At 44.2% G+C, this 16,012-nt stretch overlaps 1 protein-coding gene across 7 annotated transcripts in view; it reads right to left on the bottom strand.

Moving 5' to 3' along the window:
- C17h10orf67 (similar to human chromosome 10 open reading frame 67) overlaps positions 1–6,628 on the bottom strand; it is a 111,923-nt gene extending 105,295 nt beyond the window's left edge. For 6 of the 7 annotated variants that reach the window (XR_010058939.1, XR_005495400.2, XM_039096205.2 and 3 more), the window contains exon 1: positions 6,461–6,628. Coding sequence is in view for 5 of the 7 variants with exons in the window: in XM_039096205.2 (XP_038952133.2) it covers positions 6,461–6,567 (107 nt within the window). In the remaining 2 variants the exon portion in view is untranslated. The remainder of the gene's footprint in view (positions 1–6,460) is intronic. The other variant, NM_001419562.1, reaches the window with a different exon arrangement.
- Between the last annotated feature and the right edge of the window lie 9,384 nt (positions 6,629–16,012).

Consider the following 16,012-nt stretch of genomic DNA (forward strand, 5'->3'; position numbering starts at 1 on the left):
TATCTACTCTTCTCATCTGCAGCCCAGCACGCCAAGAGTCTTCTCCTTGCCAAGAACACTCCCAGTCTGGCCTTCAGTCTGCCCACACTTTTACCTACTAAAACTGGCGCTCCTCAGTTTCTTTTCCATCTAGTTTTCCTTCAGCCTCTCTTTAACTTCTCATACTAGAGGAATCACTGAGGTAGTGAGGTACCCAATAACATAGGGATGATTAAAAAAAAGCCAGAGAGGAGGTCAGTGGGCGGGCCCAGTCGCTAAGGGATGTAGATCTTGATAGGGGAGGAGCAAGAGGAAACAGGAGAGACCTGTGATAACTACAAGACTGGAAATGCTGACTGGACAAGGAAGTGAATTTAAGATGATAGATGTGAAGTTTTTCAGTCTCTGAGAAAATAATCATAAGTGTAGAAAAGGTATAGTCTAGAGTGGGCTCTGAGACAGTGCAATCAAATTAGAAAAATGGGTATAAGCTCATGATTTTATAAATATATACATGCATAAAAGCATGTGTGTTTAGGTTTACAAACATTTACAGGTGAATGTGTGTGCATATGTATGTGAACATGTATCATCTAGGTACATGTATATTTGTTTTTATTATATATATATATACCTGATTTAGGGAGCTGCAAGGGTATCCGCCAGTAGTAATGAGCATCCTATAGGTCCAGACACTACTTTATAAATAGCATCCTCCCCTAAAAGAAACCATGCCCCTTAGAAAGAGACTGATTTGAAAGTGGTATTAAGTATAAGTCATGCACACACGTAAGTGTACTATGAACCCAGAACATTTTCATATGACAGAAAATCAACAAGTACTCAGTGCATGATGACAAGGGTTATCTGAAGGTTATGAGAAAATGAAGACGACTCTGGGTTGAAAAGGTCCCACACAGAAGACAATATAAGCATCAAAAACAAAAGATGTAAGTACTAAATTATAATGTATTGAACAAATGTTGACGGTATCAAATTATAAGCAATGGAGCAGAAAAGATCTGTCCTGATGTGAATGAATAAAAATTGAATAAAGCACAAGAGGAGACCCTCAAAAGTATACAGAAAGGGTGAAAAACAGACTGAGTGTTTGACAACCACCGCATGGGCAAACAATGGAGGGGAAGTCATTGGTGATGGCTGAGGGCCATTGGTGATGGGTGAGTTCAAGGGAAAGGAACTCGTAAGGCCCCCATCAAGGCAAAACTTAGCACAAATGGAAAAACAGAACATTTAAGTTAGAGAGCTTTGAAAGACACTAACTAAGCAGGGTTAGCCTTATTTGTGTGCGTGTTTGTTTCTTTCCCAAGACAGGGTTTTTATCTGCTACTCACTTTGTACACTGGGCTAGCTTTGATATTTGCCCACCTCTACCTCCCAAACGCTGGGATTAAAGGCATGCACCACCACGACTGGCTCCAGGTCAGCATTATTAATGGGGGCTAACTGAACAGCTTTGCCAACATTGAATCCCTGAAGAGAGAACAGATCCTCTCTGTGACATTTCTGCTGTAAGCACATGACTGGAGTCTGATCATGTAACAACAGATGAGCCCGAGTTAAAGCCATTCAAATGCTGTAAGGAATGCGAAATTCATATGGTGTGAAAGTGTCATGTACATAGAAAACGGGGAGAGGCTGAGGAACTCTTCTAGATTGAATGTGTCCTGTGTCCTCATGCACCACTATGACCAACTGACTAGAAGAACTAAAGCCCCATTAACAGATGGATCTGCCACCACATGGGGCGGGGGCACCTAGAGTCTCACAATCCCATCCAGAAGTGACCAGTCCTCCTGTTTCTTTCTGGGTGAAGGGACTGGGGTAGATCTCTAGATTAATTTATAAGCAGTCACTAAAAGGCTACCAGGAAGTCGACAGGAAAGAGCTTGGTGTCGAGAGCACAGATGAACTTTTAAGAATAGGGGCTGACTATAAATGCCCCTGTAAGATATGTCATGAAACATGGCTGTTTTGTGATCCTTTGACCACTAAACCAAAGGCCTAAGAAAGGGATCACTCCACCGCATAGGACTGGAATCTCATGAAGAGATGCTTGCAGTTGCCAGAAAGTGGAGCCATGACCCACTCTCATTGTGCAACTGAGGGGTTCTACAAAGTGCCTTTTAGAGTTCCCATGCCCAGTTGAAAAACACAACAGACACACTAGCAAAAAGATCTCCTAACCAGTAAGGAGCTTTGGCCTGGCTGTGTCTTTTGGTGTTCCTTAGCCACTGGGCAAGCTACCCCCGCAGACCAGTGCCGCTCGCCACCTCTGCCAAGTCTCTTCACATTAGTCACCTGAAGGTTTAAATGGCTGTCAAGTCCTCTCCACAGAGGTCTTTATCTCGGTCTAGGGGTTTGGGGAATTCCGAGTTCTTGTATCCTTCCTTGCTGACTCCTCCTCGGACCTGGAGCCAACAGCTGCTTTCAGCATGTAACGTGGTTCCACTGCCTCGTTAGTGTCTTTTTATAAGTGCTATATTTCACTTGTCAATAATCTGCCTTAATATTTAATAAGGGACAGGAAATAGTGGCTTTTCACATTCCTGATAAAATGCACGTCTACTGTCTAAACCATAGGTGCTACTTTAATCTAACAGAGAGAACCCACCGTCTGATCATACCGTTTCTCTGTAGTCTGCACACTGTGTATTTAGCAGCCCTCGGTGGCTAATCCTTCCAGGCTAGAGCTGTAATCCTGTACCCTGCCCCAATGGCTTCTTTTCACTATTCGACTTCATTTTCCCTTAAGCTTGAACATTTATGTTCTTTTATTCCTTCTTTGTTTAGGCAAAAACACCTATTTTGAGTGGTGAGTTGGTGGAGTGTGGTTGACTTTTATTATCAATACATCTTTTCAGGCTGTGGTTTAGAAAGTCCGTGTGTTTGGTTTTTCCTTCTGTTGTTGTAAAAGGACAATAATAAAATGTTTAATTTTATAGATAAGCCCTCTGGAGTGTTTAAAAACAATACACATGTTCACAGAGTAACTTGCCCCACAGGCTTTGTTAGGATGCATGCTTGAATCCACACTTTTTCTTCTAATAATCCTCCAACATCTTGTCTCCAAGATGTGCTCACTCAGGTGCAGCAAAAGTAACTCATCTAAAACAGTAAGCCAGGGGTGCAGGCGGATCCCTCCTCTGAATCTTTGGTTTGAACAGAACTGGGATTGTAAGCTCTCCCATCCCCAGTCTTAACTTTTCATATGATTGATTTAGGAGATCTGGCTCACCTAGAATCTAAATAAAATATGAAGGCTTAGTCTCCAGCCTCTCTTCAAATTTGAAGTAGCTCTAATTTTAGATGTTAACTCCACTGCCTAGAACGGAAGCCCACATCACAAGAGCTTAGCTAAGTGGTTCCTACACAGACCTTATTTATAGTCGGAGTCTTTCTCCCAAATGATAGGTTGCTCGTTATGCATAAAGCACGGTCTTTGGCGATAATGGCTATGTTTAATAAATTAGACGCAAAATTAATATGCTAACTTACACAAAACAGACCCGTGAATATTTATTAATAGACCGCAGCAACACATCCCACTGAGCCCTAGAATAGTTTGCCCTAACGAATGCTCGTTAATGAATTAGTCAATGAGGACGACATCAGAGGTGCTAAATTTTCACTGTGGTGAATGGCTCAACTTATTTAAAGAAAATATTCTCCTTTTTCCTCTTTCAAAGTAATTATATATATACAATTGTATATATACAATTATACACACACATATGAATATATAGATATATATACACACATTTTCATTCCTGGCTGATTTCACCAAATCTCATAATTTACTTAACACAATGTATTGTACAAATTATTTACAAATTGATATACCATGCTGGGCCTCTCTCCCAGCCTTCAGATCCCACTACTGAACTGCTTAAATAGATGTTTAACCGTCACTGTTGACATTCTGTACCTCAAGACGAGCGTACTATTACCCTAAGTCCTGTTCCTCACGCTTTCTCCCAATAAAGTTAATGGCAACTCTGTTTTTCCAGCCACTCAGCTCAGAAACCGAGAAGCCTGTCCTACGCTCTGCAGTCACTCCCTTTCATATCAATGAGCTGGAATCCATCCACATCGGCACCTCCAAGCTGCCTCCGGTTCCCCCATGACACCTTCCTCCTCCTGTTCCTCTTCCTCCTTTTGAGTGTTACCTGCCTATGTGTGAACACAGGAACCGGCACCTGGGCGCTTGCCTGCCGGCCTGTGTGCTGTGAAAGCCACGAGTTGATGACGCCCATCTTCCTCTAGTGCAAGCCACCTTATTTTTTAGAATGGGGCAACCTGCTGAGTTCAGGCTTCTAGCTGGATCAGCTAGCTTGGCTGGCATGGAGTGCCTGGCACCAATCTGTCCTCTCCCTCTGTGCTGGGACTATAGCTGCCCTTCACATGCTCTCCTTTGTACATGGCCGGGCATACAAACTCAGGCCTTCACAGCAAGCACTTTTCCCAGTCCTCTGGCTGTCCTCCTTGAGAGATATTATAAAAGTCCCCTAACTAGTTTCCCCACTTGTGCCCGTCCCTATTATAGTCTATTAACAACAGTAGAACTATCCGTAGAGAGGCAAGTCAGAGAATACCAGGACACCGGGTCATCCCCTTTTGGCTTCCCATCTCCTTTGAAATGAAGGCTTAAGACTTTATGTTGATCTAAGACCCAGAGATTTGGCCATTGGTTTCTCCTCTGCCTCACCTCCAGGACTCACCTGCCCTCTCTGTTAAACCCGCATGCAGGTCTCCTAGGTCTCCTCGCTTTGTCTACACCCAGAATCCCTACTTTCACTACCTGTTCTCTCAGCAGGGAGCATTTTAGCTCCAGATGTATCTGCCTGGCTCCTGCTGCTTCCTCTTAATGTCATCTCAGAGAAGCCTTTCCTCAGAGCCATGCGTAAAATTACAATTCTCCTTTCCACTAGGTGACTTGGGGGTGTGGGCACGCACACCAGTTTCCCCTGCTACCTTTGTAAATGCTGTCCAACTCACTTTGTAGTTACTGACCTAACTAGGATGTATCACGTCAGCAAGGCTGGTCTGTGTTTATGTGAACAACGGGGCCTCCTAGCCCAGCTATGCTCAGATCTCTGTGTGTCAGCCAGTGTCTAGCTTCCCCAGTCACATCAGAACTCCAACCTGGTTCCCTAAGCCTTTGAGTAGGGAAAAAGTGTTATGGGCATTGGTGGTTCCTTGGCTCAGTCAGTGTGTCTTAGTACAGCACTTGGCAGAGGTCAGTCTGCCCTGTGAGTCTGGCTGGAATGCCTTGTTGAGAACTTATTCCACTATGGAATGCCAAGGAATCCAGGAGGGAGAGGGACTCTTAGAAACAGCCTTGACACAGTGTTCCACTGTTGTCTGCCAAGAGCTGTCGTGACACTTCTATCAGGGTCTATGGGTTCCCTGACTCGGTGTGACCCAACACCTATTTAATAGTTGACCTAGGGAAGCTGAGTTCAGCAGGACTGGGTACTGGTCAGGCTCACTATTGGGCTGGTCCAGCTATAGTCAACTCCCTCACCGTTCCTCACACTGTCCCTTGCTCCCTGTTCTCTCTCTCCTCCTCAGTCAGGGGTTTGCCTGAAATCAATAGGCTGGATCCCTGAGGTCTCTACCTATGGAACTGCATCTTGTAGCAGTTAACCTAAGGCTATGTGCTTACTTTGAAAGAGTGTTTTAAGGAAAAGAAGTTTTTTCCCCTATAAATGCCGGCTTTCTGTTATCCAAATAATAATAGGTCGGAGGCCAAATGATTCTGAGAGAGAAGAATGAAACCTAAGGACACCGAAAAATGACTCCATTAGCTGGCAAAGGTATAAGACTTGTTGTCTTTGTATATTTGAGGGTGCTCCATTTCTAGGAAAATTGATGCCAACGTCCTGTTTTCCAAAGTGATGGCCCCCGGAGGTGAGGTCAAGAGAGATGAGTAGGTCCTGAAGTAGGGGCCTCATAAATGGGGCTGTTCCCTTATAAACAACCCGGGTGGAGGATAGAGAGTGGAGAAGTCGGGATATGGCTCCCCTGCTGCTCCCACTACGGAAAGATGCAGTGAGACCATGTTGCTTACAAGAAAGGACCATCAGACATCAAATCAGTGCCCAGTTCTTGGACTCCAGCCTCCAGAATCGCAAAAGAAATCTGTGTTTAAACGCTGGAGCCTACAGTATCTTCTAAAAGCAACCTCATACCATTTCCGTATGGCTCTTTTCTAAGCTGTAGCTAGATGAAACATTTAACAGGCCCTGTGGTCTGTGGAGTAGGCACAATTGACTACTATCCTATTTCCCAGATGAGATTAATAGAGGCCTAAGGCCCTGTGAGAAGCTAGGCAAAATTAGAACCCAGACCTGAGTCTGAGCTTTTAGCCTGCGGTTTACTTAAGAAATCAAAGGCCATGAGGCTGTGGAGAACAGGTCGCCAGCTCTAGGGCGCGTGAGCGCAGCGGGCAGGTCACCTGGAATGGAATTTGAATTGCTCTATAGCCCCCTCGAGGGTCTGGAGAATCTTTCTGCATCCCCGCGTCGCCTTCCATTCCTCAGGCTCAGTCTCAGCCTCCGCCATGTCACCACCCAACCGCTCGCTCTGAGCTCTGAGATTCTGAGTCCCAAAGCCAGCGTCCGTTGCCATGGCGACTCCCTGAGAAACCTGAGACGGCGTGGGGGTGGGGATCAGGGGCGGGGCGGAGAGCGGTGAGGGTGGAGTGGGTGAGGTGTGGGGGGGGGCTCCGGAAGTGCCCCTCTGTCTAGCCAGGCCACCTGCCCCACCAGACATAAACCTTGCGACAAAGAGCCTTCTTCCCGGACGCCCACAAGCCAACCCTCTCCTAAATGTCTCCAAGCAAAGCTGCACCCTGTAAATAACTCTGCCGCGGCCCACGACGCCTCCGGACCCTTTGTGCTTCCTTTTCCAAGGCTCTGAGCTCAATCTCCTTTCCTGGTTGGACTCTGCATTTGGGAAACTTAAGTTTCCTACGTCAACGCCCCTCCCACGTGCCTGCCAGATCTGCAGCTTGCTTGGCTCTCTCTTTTGCTTGGCTTCCTACCAAGTGTCACTCTCTGCCTAGATGGAAACTGGTGACCCCATCCAATAGCTATGTTCATGACATAAAGAGGCCTGGGCTTGTCAGCAATACCACGGGAGAGCAGATGGCCTGATAAAATACTGACACCTGTCACTTGACCACACACACACACACACACACACACACACACACACACACACACACACACACAGAGAGAGAGAGAGAGAGAGAGAGAGAGAGAGAGAGAGAGAGAGAGAGAGAGTGTGCTGGTTGCTGGGTGAAGATTCTCTTTGCAGAGTTTAAACAGGCCTACATCCTTATTTAATATAAAGGACAGATGTGAGGCATGGCATTTTACACAGTATCGTGTAGTATGGAATTCAATTCACTATCTACTACTATTAAGAGAAGCTGGTTTTAGTGGTAAAAGTATCATTTATTCTCAATTGTGTGCCCATTCATTGACAAGGACCTAAGCTTTGTTTTAGAACTAAGTGTTGTTCATCTTCATTTCACTATACAGTCTATAGGAATATGTGTGTGTGTGTGGTGCATATGAATTATATGTATGTGTGTATGTGTATGATATAAATAGATATATATTCCTAATTAGCTGAATATTAGGAGTACAAAAGAGGTAAAGAAATTCACTGTAGCTATCTTTAATTTTTTTGGAACTAATATGTACCCTGGGAGACCAGAAGAGGGCAGTGGAGCTGGAGTTCCACATAGTTATGATTTGCCTTGTGGCTACTGGGGACCATAACCCAGCCCTCTGCAAGAGCAGCAAGTGCTGCCACCAGCTGAGCTGTCTCTCCATCCCCATCATTCTCTTACGTATACAAACGATGGGTGGTGGGCGCTTGCTCAGGCTCATGATCCCAACATTTCAGTCAGAGGCAGAAGGCCAGGGATGTAGACTTTAAGGTCACATTAGACCACATCGCAGTCCCTATCTCAAAAACAACAAGAAGAACCAACAAAAAATGAAAAAACAAAACGAGAAAAATGAGCCGAGATAAGCCCGTGGCTGTTCTGCTCAGGTAATTATAAGTGATATTTTGAAACTGACGCAAGATCTCACAGTTGAACCATGAGTCACTGGTCAGGGCTATGTGGCATTTGTTGGTCAGGCTGCATAGTTACACCGTTCCCCAGAACAGGAACCAAACAAAACGTTTTTATTGGAACTTTGCAACAGCCTATCCGGGAGATTCCATTTTCAGCATCCAGGGCGTTACTGAATGAGGACCACAAGTTTGAAACCAACAACATGACCTTTCTTTTCTTGCCAGCCACCTGCACTTTATCTCTGAGTGTTCTAGCTCAAACCACCACCGTTCATTTCAGATCAAAATCCCACCTACACTAAGGAGTCCTGGCACCGTCAGAGCCTGTCAGATTGAAGCCAGTCTTTTTTTTTCATCAGATGTGGAATTCATTGGTGGTTTTTAGTGGAGAGAGCTCACGGACTCAAGGGTAGACATTAAAGATGTATTAACTCACTTCTGAATACTGGTCTTGTTTATTTGTCATTCCCCAAATTCTGTTTTTTATTTTGACCTTGTATAAGCAAACACTGAACAACAAACCTTTCTCAACAGGCGGCAAACTACAGGCAGAAACGGCGACGTGGGAAGCCCTTGTAGCACACAGCAAAACGCACTCCAGCCAGGCTGTTAAAACAGTGTCTTCCCTCTTCCCAAACCACCCCCGAGCAAAGTAACTGCAGTGTTGTCCAAAGTTTTCAGCTTTCTAAACGTTGACTCTCTCAAAAGCTAGAATGACCCTTCTCCTTCTCAGTCCACTGGACGGATGGCACAACTTAGGCACGTGAGTACATAAGTGCACCGTGGCTTCCTGTGAAAATGTCACCTGCCAATTAGCAAGAGTAATTGTACCTCAGATTAAGTAGCAGGAGGGTTTGATTAAGAGTCAAGTGGTGGCTCTGAACGTGGTAATTTACATAACCCAGTTGGACGTTTTCAGTTCGGTAACTCTAGTAAAAGCCAAGAGGTTTCAGCTTAGGTTTGTAATTTAAATTCTTTTGAGGGAGTCATGCTATGTGAAGTGCTTATTTTTTTTCTTTATCACCAGCCATAATATATGATTATGTGGTGCGGGTGCTGTTATGTAAACTTGTTTTATGTAATGCCTTGTCCCCAACCAAAGGTCTGAAATAAGGGGTTGGGAAAGGAAACAGTGAAGCCCCAGCCAGAACAGTTTTGTGCGACTAAATCCTCCAGAGGTACAGAGACGAGATCACATCTGAAACTGGCTTGCAGCAAGTTGCCATCTCCCCAGGGAATATCCACGGACCACTGTTGGGCACCCGGTTGACCTGAAGAGGGAAATACCAGGAAAGGCAGAGAGTCTGGGCAGATGTGGCCTGGGTGAAACTGGGGATGCTGGTTGTCCTGGCGCTCTAGATACAATGTGTGCTCTGCTGGGAGCTAACTTTAAATCAGGACCCAGGAGCCAAGAGAGAGAATAAAGGTACAGGTTTCAGAAGGAAGCTCCCTTGATAAGCTCACGAGCTCACCGCCAAGGATAGTCTGGACTGGGCCTTCCTGGCTATGACCTCAGAACACTTTCATAAGCTGCCATTGCTGTACAGAGGTAGGTGCTTGGCACAAGTCGAATTATGGAGGATAATACAGGGATGGTTCTCATATTTAATGTCCTGGAAGACTTAATCCTTTGCAAGATACGTCTTTATTTTACTAGATGTCAAGAAACAGATACCAGCTACAATACTATCTTAATATAGATTAGGACAATAGGAACATTAAAGATCCTTATGAGAGCTCTATTTTATCAGGCCCCAGAGGGGTCTCCGCTCCTAAGAAGTGGGGCACCCCATAATATGAATAAATTGCTCCCATGGGACCATGATATTGCCCACTCTTTCCCATTGTCATAGGCTGCAGGCCAACGACCAGTTCACTTTGTCTAGTATATACATTCCTATAAAGACTTAACCTAGGCAGCAAACATAATTTTAGATGAAATGAGTACTGAAGATTCCTTATCTGTGACTTAACTCTCCATGGTTTAAGCTAACCATTCCCTCCAAAGATCACCCCCCAATCTTAGATAGAAAACAGAGCAGGATATTTCGAGATACTACACTCATAGAACTTGTATTATAGTATACTCTTAAACTACTTTGATTCAGCCAGGTGTGGTGGAACGCACCTTTAATCCCAGCACTAGGGAGGCAGAGACAGGTGGATTTCTGAGTTCAAGGCCAGCCTGGCCAACAGAGAGAGTTCTAAGACAGAGAAACACAGAGAAACCCTGTTTCGAAGAATGAAAGAAAGGAAGGAAAGAAGGAAGGAAGAAAGGAAGGAAGGAAGAAAAAGAGTAAAAATAATTTGTTTTACAAATAGTTATTACTGTGTCTAGTTTATTATCAGGTATCTATATGCATATGATAACAAGGATAACAAGGAAATACTTTCTTCTGTGGTCTGCCCTAAACAGCCTGTCCCTACAGCAGGTCTAGAGTCATAATCACGATATCCCCACCAGGTTTATCAATTGAGATTTTATCAACTCAGCTGGGCTCTCCCATTAACACTCCCCACCTGCAATACAGTCTCTCTCTCTCTCTCTCTCTCTCTCTCTCTCTCTCTCTCTCTCTCTTTGAGACAAGGTTTCACCATATACCTTCATCTGTCTCTATAGACCAGGGTGACCTCAGACTCATAGAGATTCCTGTCTCCGCCTATTAATGGCACAGGTCACCATGACCCACTGAAGGGAGTGTTTTAAGTTCTACTGTGAACATCCAGTCACACGATGCTAACCAATGTAAGAAACAGGCCAGTGCTTTGCTGTTGTTGGCTTGTGCTGTGATTTATTCTGAAGTGCTTAGGACTTAACTCAGGGCCTGGCTCACACGTAGTCAACACAGTGCATGGTTGAGCTTTGTGGTGCCCAGTTAGAAATGGTTTTACTGATTTAGTGCTCAATTGGTAATCAATAAATATTAAAACTGGACTCACGTTGCCCACTTTGAGACATACAGATGAGCTCACCATCTCCTGCCTGTGCGCAAACAGCTGTAAGAATCTAACTTAAGCCCTGAGGGGTGGGACTTGAAGCCTGGTCCCTGAATGGTCCTCTGCCTGCCTTTGCTCCTCATCGGTTGATTATGGAGAACTGAGCCTCATGCGTCCGGAATGCCACCGCATCCATTTTAAATGAGTCAGTGGTGTTAGACGGTAGAAGGCTCCTGGACCAGCTTTCATATGCCGTCTGTGTTCTCTGCACTCAAAAATGTTTGTTTAGTTTATTAAAACATGTTATTAGCATATATTCATCGTACAAAGTAATGGTTTTCATAATGACGTTTCTGTTCAAGCGTACTGTACCAGTGTGTACTGTGGTCACATCCAGTCCTTGCTGCCTTCTCCCATTCCACTTGCTGGTCTCCCTTCTCGTCCCGAGTACTCTCCCTTCTGCTCTCATGGTTTGTACAAGTATGCACTTAGGTGTGTGTACATGTGCACACATATTCTAAGAGCCGTACATGAGAGGACAGGAGACAGTTCTCTCTTTCAGGGCCCACAAGGCAGGGCTCCCAGAGCAGGGAAGGAACTCAAGACCCAGGAAACTGACAACATTTGCAAGACTCTAAGCTCCATAATATCGGCTCCACAAGTTCCACTCAGTTTCCTTCAAATACCCTAATACCATTTTTTTCCTTCATAGTTCTTTGAGGCATGTGTTCCTTCTTACCTAAGATCAAAGTTTCAATACAAACTAGTAACTTTTAAATGGAAGATTCATTCTCACATTCTTTCCCCCAAATTACTAATCTGGGGTTGGACAATAACAGGAGAATTCATGCCAAGATCTTGTAGCACTCTCAAAGTACTCAGGTAACAAAGGGATGGGATTCTTCAGGACTATTCACCATATTATCCAGGGAAACAACTAATCTTTAAGCTCCTTCAGACTTCTTCAGAAGACAAAAACATCCGTCTCCAGAAATCTGAATTGTATATGACCAAATTAGTTGAGCTTTCTGAGCAGCCACAGTAAGTAATAAAAGTGTTCTTAGTGGAACTGATTTTGCTGTATAATACAGAGTGTGACAGTCTTGTTCATCCTTACTTTCCCAGGGACCTGTTGTTGCCTTCTGCATGCTAGGTGTGTTCAATAAATGCTGGCTAAATAAACAAGTAACTGAGTAAGTCTTTCAAAGAGCAATTCAGACTGGACGTGCAGCTCAGGGCAGAGTGCTTCCCTAGGAAGAGTCTAGGTTTGATCCCCAGGGCTCCGTAAACCAAGCATGGTACATGTTTATGGCTCCAGAACTCAGAAGATGCAGGCAAGAACATCAGAAGCTTGGCGTTATTCTTGGGTGTGTAGTCGATTCAAGGCCAGGTGAGACTGTCTCAAATAAACAAGGCAGAACGAACTATCAAGAGAAGTTTCCAAATAGTTGATGTCAGAGAACCAGGCAGGGGAACCAACCCTACGTGTTGCTTTCAAGTTAATTAATTGAGAAGACAAAACTAACCTGTGAAAAAAAAATGACAGATTCTCCCTAAATGGTCTATAATAACATGCTGTGAAATGTGTTATGAAAATTCCAAATAATGATGGGAAGTGGAAAGAAAATTACATCTTAAGAAAAGAGATTCCCTCTAATGGACAGCCAATGCAAATGAAAACTAAGGTTCTCCAAGGGAGTTTCACTAGAGAAATGACCCTCTCTTAAGGGCAGGCTATGTGTCCAGCCGCAGACGGACAACAGAAATGGAATTCAGTGGCGTCTTTGGAGGGACCTTGTCTTATAGTGTTGTGACCAGGTTTATCATTTTTCTTATTATTTTTTATTTATTCTTTATTTTTATTAACACACACACACAAATACAGACACACACACACACAGAGAGAGAGAGAGAGAGAGAGAGAAGGAGAGTGTTCATGTTGAGAACACAAGAAAATACTAAGACTCAGACTCAAACTACTAGATTACTGGAGACGGCCTTGTTTTTCTCTATGTAAATGGAGAGGTAGTGCATTTGTACCGTATTACACAGCACAAAATGAATAAAACTTTCACTGAGGTGGCTTACCATTTTGCATTAGATCATCAAAGAGACATCCCATAGGTACGTCAAACTTTCCATGAGCCCATTTATTAGTAACTTGTAAATTGAAGATTACATTCCTAATATTCTTTCCCCCAAATTACTAAGCAGGCTTTTGGCTGTAACAGGAGAACTCATGCCAAGGCCTTTTAACACTCACAGGTACCCAGGTAACAGAGGAGCTTCTTTGGGACTCCTTGTTAGCCTGTTACCTGGGGAGAACATGTGAACTGTGTCTGAACCCTTGCCAAGCCAAGAGAGGACTCCCTCCTTCAGCTCCTTTCCCCTTGAATAATTCATTGGCACAGGCCCTTCTGCCTGCAACAAGCCCCAACTACAGCTTCTGACTGTGTCTTAATGAAGTTTAACTGTGCTCCTCCCCGTCTCTACATCAACACTGCTTCCTTTGCGACTATATCTTAAGCATTTTTGGTACCAATCTTCAGACTCTGAAGCTTGGTACAGTCTGTGGTTTTAGAGTTTATTTTTCATTGTTAACCCAGACAGTTTAGCTGAAGGAAGATTAGTATGCTCAAGGTCTGTGGGCGTGGCCTATGATGTAATCTGACCCCGCCCCCATGTACTTACATAATCATGATTAACTGCTGGATTATTGGGGGTGGGGTGGAAAAGGACAATGACACTCTACTCCATTGAGCTGCCTTCCTGATAAAGGGTCATTAGTCCTTAACTGATCATTAACATAGCAATTGGGCTCTCCCTTACCAAAGGGAGATTAGAGCTAATACAAATAAATATGAAAACCATGCACCACCTTGTAAAAGACACAGAATTGCTTATACCCTATGAATAAAACCAGATACAGCACCTGCAGTTACAATGAGCAAAGAATTTTATTTTAAAGTGCAGAGTATGGGGGCTAGAGAGATGGCTCAGCGGTTAAAAGCACTGACTGCTCTTCCAGATGTCCTGAGTTCGATTCCCAGCAACCACATGGTGGCTCACAAGCATCTGTAATTGGATGCAATACCCCCTACTGGTGTGTCTGAGGACAGTGTACTCACACAGATAAAATAAATAACAATCTTAAAAAAAACACAGAGTATTTAAAAAAAAAGATACTGCAGAGGCAGGATTATGAATAGGTTTACTCTTAATTTAGGGGAATAGGACAGCCATTATCAGTTAGATATTAGAGAGTCTGAAACAGAAGGGAGGGTGCAAAGAATGAGTGGAAAATGTCTTCGGAGGACGGGAGACACCAGTTCCTCAATCAAGTTGGTGTTCATCAGGTGCTAACATTTCCAACCTTGGCAGAAGCTAGAGATTTATCCTTGGTGAGGCTTAGAGAGAGGTCTGGACTAGAAGACTCCAGGCCCGGTGGAGGGTATGTTTGTGTTTACAAAAGGACAGTCCCCATTATGGCTAATGAGATCTCCAATATGGCTCCTGGCTGATCTCTGAAGAACCTAAGAATATGAACTGCCCTGACCAGTTTTATGTTGACAGAAGCCAGAGTCATCAGTGAGGAGGGAGAAAATGTCTGCATGACAGGGGCAAGCCTCTAAGGCACTTTTAAAAGTAGTGATTGGTTTGGGAGGACCTAGCCCACTGTAGGTGGGGCCACCCCTGGGTTGGTGGTCCTGAGATCTATTTTTTTTAAAAAAAGTAGGCTGAGAAAGCCATGAGGAACAAGCCAGGAAGCAGCTCTCCTCCATGGGTCCAGACCATCAGCTCCTACCTCTAGCTTTCTGCCCTACTTGAGGTCCCTGTCCTGACTTCCTTCAATGATTGACTGTGGTGTGGAAGTATACGCCAAATAAACCCTTTCCTCTCCAACTAATTTTTGGTTGTGGTGTGTCATCATAGCAATAGTAACCCTAACTAAGACACAGGCCTGGAATTTTCCCCCAATAAAACAGCCCACGGGTCCAGAAGGCTTCCATATACCTGTTCTGTCTCCCAGCACGAGAACACATGCTGAAACATATAAACCAGTTTCCAAGAATCAACAAAATACTTAGGGAAAGTTAAACCGAGAAGAGAAGCAAACCAACACGAAGATTAAAAAAAATGATTTGGAAGAAAAGAAGACTATTCACAAATGAAAACTTGAAAAAGATCCATCACTAGTGACCCCCGATACTCTGAGTGGGAAGAGAAACCATGACCTTGGCCGATGCCATGGGAACTGGAGCTGAGAGCTGGCACCTGCTACTTTAGCCCACCAGCCGGAGGCACAGGGTGAAGTCCAAGATCCCCATGTTCATTAATTTAACCAACATTTATGGACAGCTGCTCAATGCCTGCCCCTATGGTGTTCACAGGGGACCCGGCAGTGACAAGACAGACAGTGAGCTCATTGTCTGGACCACCACTCACTCTGAATTCCCGGAGCACAGTGCATCCCACCCCACACCACCCCCACACCACCCCCACTTTCCTGGCTGTCATAATTCTATTCTGCACCTTTGGAAATTCACATTGTATGTTTCATACAGGAGCTCTGGTAAGTCATGAATAAAAACAAAACCTGAGTATATGCAATTTTCAGTGCTGCTGCCCTTTGAGAAACAACTGTCCTATGCCTGACATGATGCCCATTAGTATTCATAGAACGGAGTCGGGACAAAGGTAAAATACCAAGGAGTAAACCCCCAAGTGTCCTCTGATGGTCATCTCGGGCTAGATCTAATCCTCTGTAACAGCCAGTACTGTTGGAACTAACATCTTATGACTAATAGTTAAAAAAAAAAAAAAAAAACAAACAGAACAAAAACCCTTTTAGAATCTATTGACCTAGCAGACGAGCTTCCAAAAACCATAAAGATAAGAATGTCATCATATAACATCTTAGGCCTAGAGAGAAGCTTTGCCAATCTTGAGGTACCTACTTCTACGATGTACCCACCAG

This window comes from Rattus norvegicus, chromosome 17 (assembly GCF_036323735.1).
Source record: "Rattus norvegicus strain BN/NHsdMcwi chromosome 17, GRCr8, whole genome shotgun sequence".
In the NCBI taxonomy this organism is placed as follows: domain Eukaryota; kingdom Metazoa; phylum Chordata; class Mammalia; order Rodentia; family Muridae; genus Rattus; species Rattus norvegicus.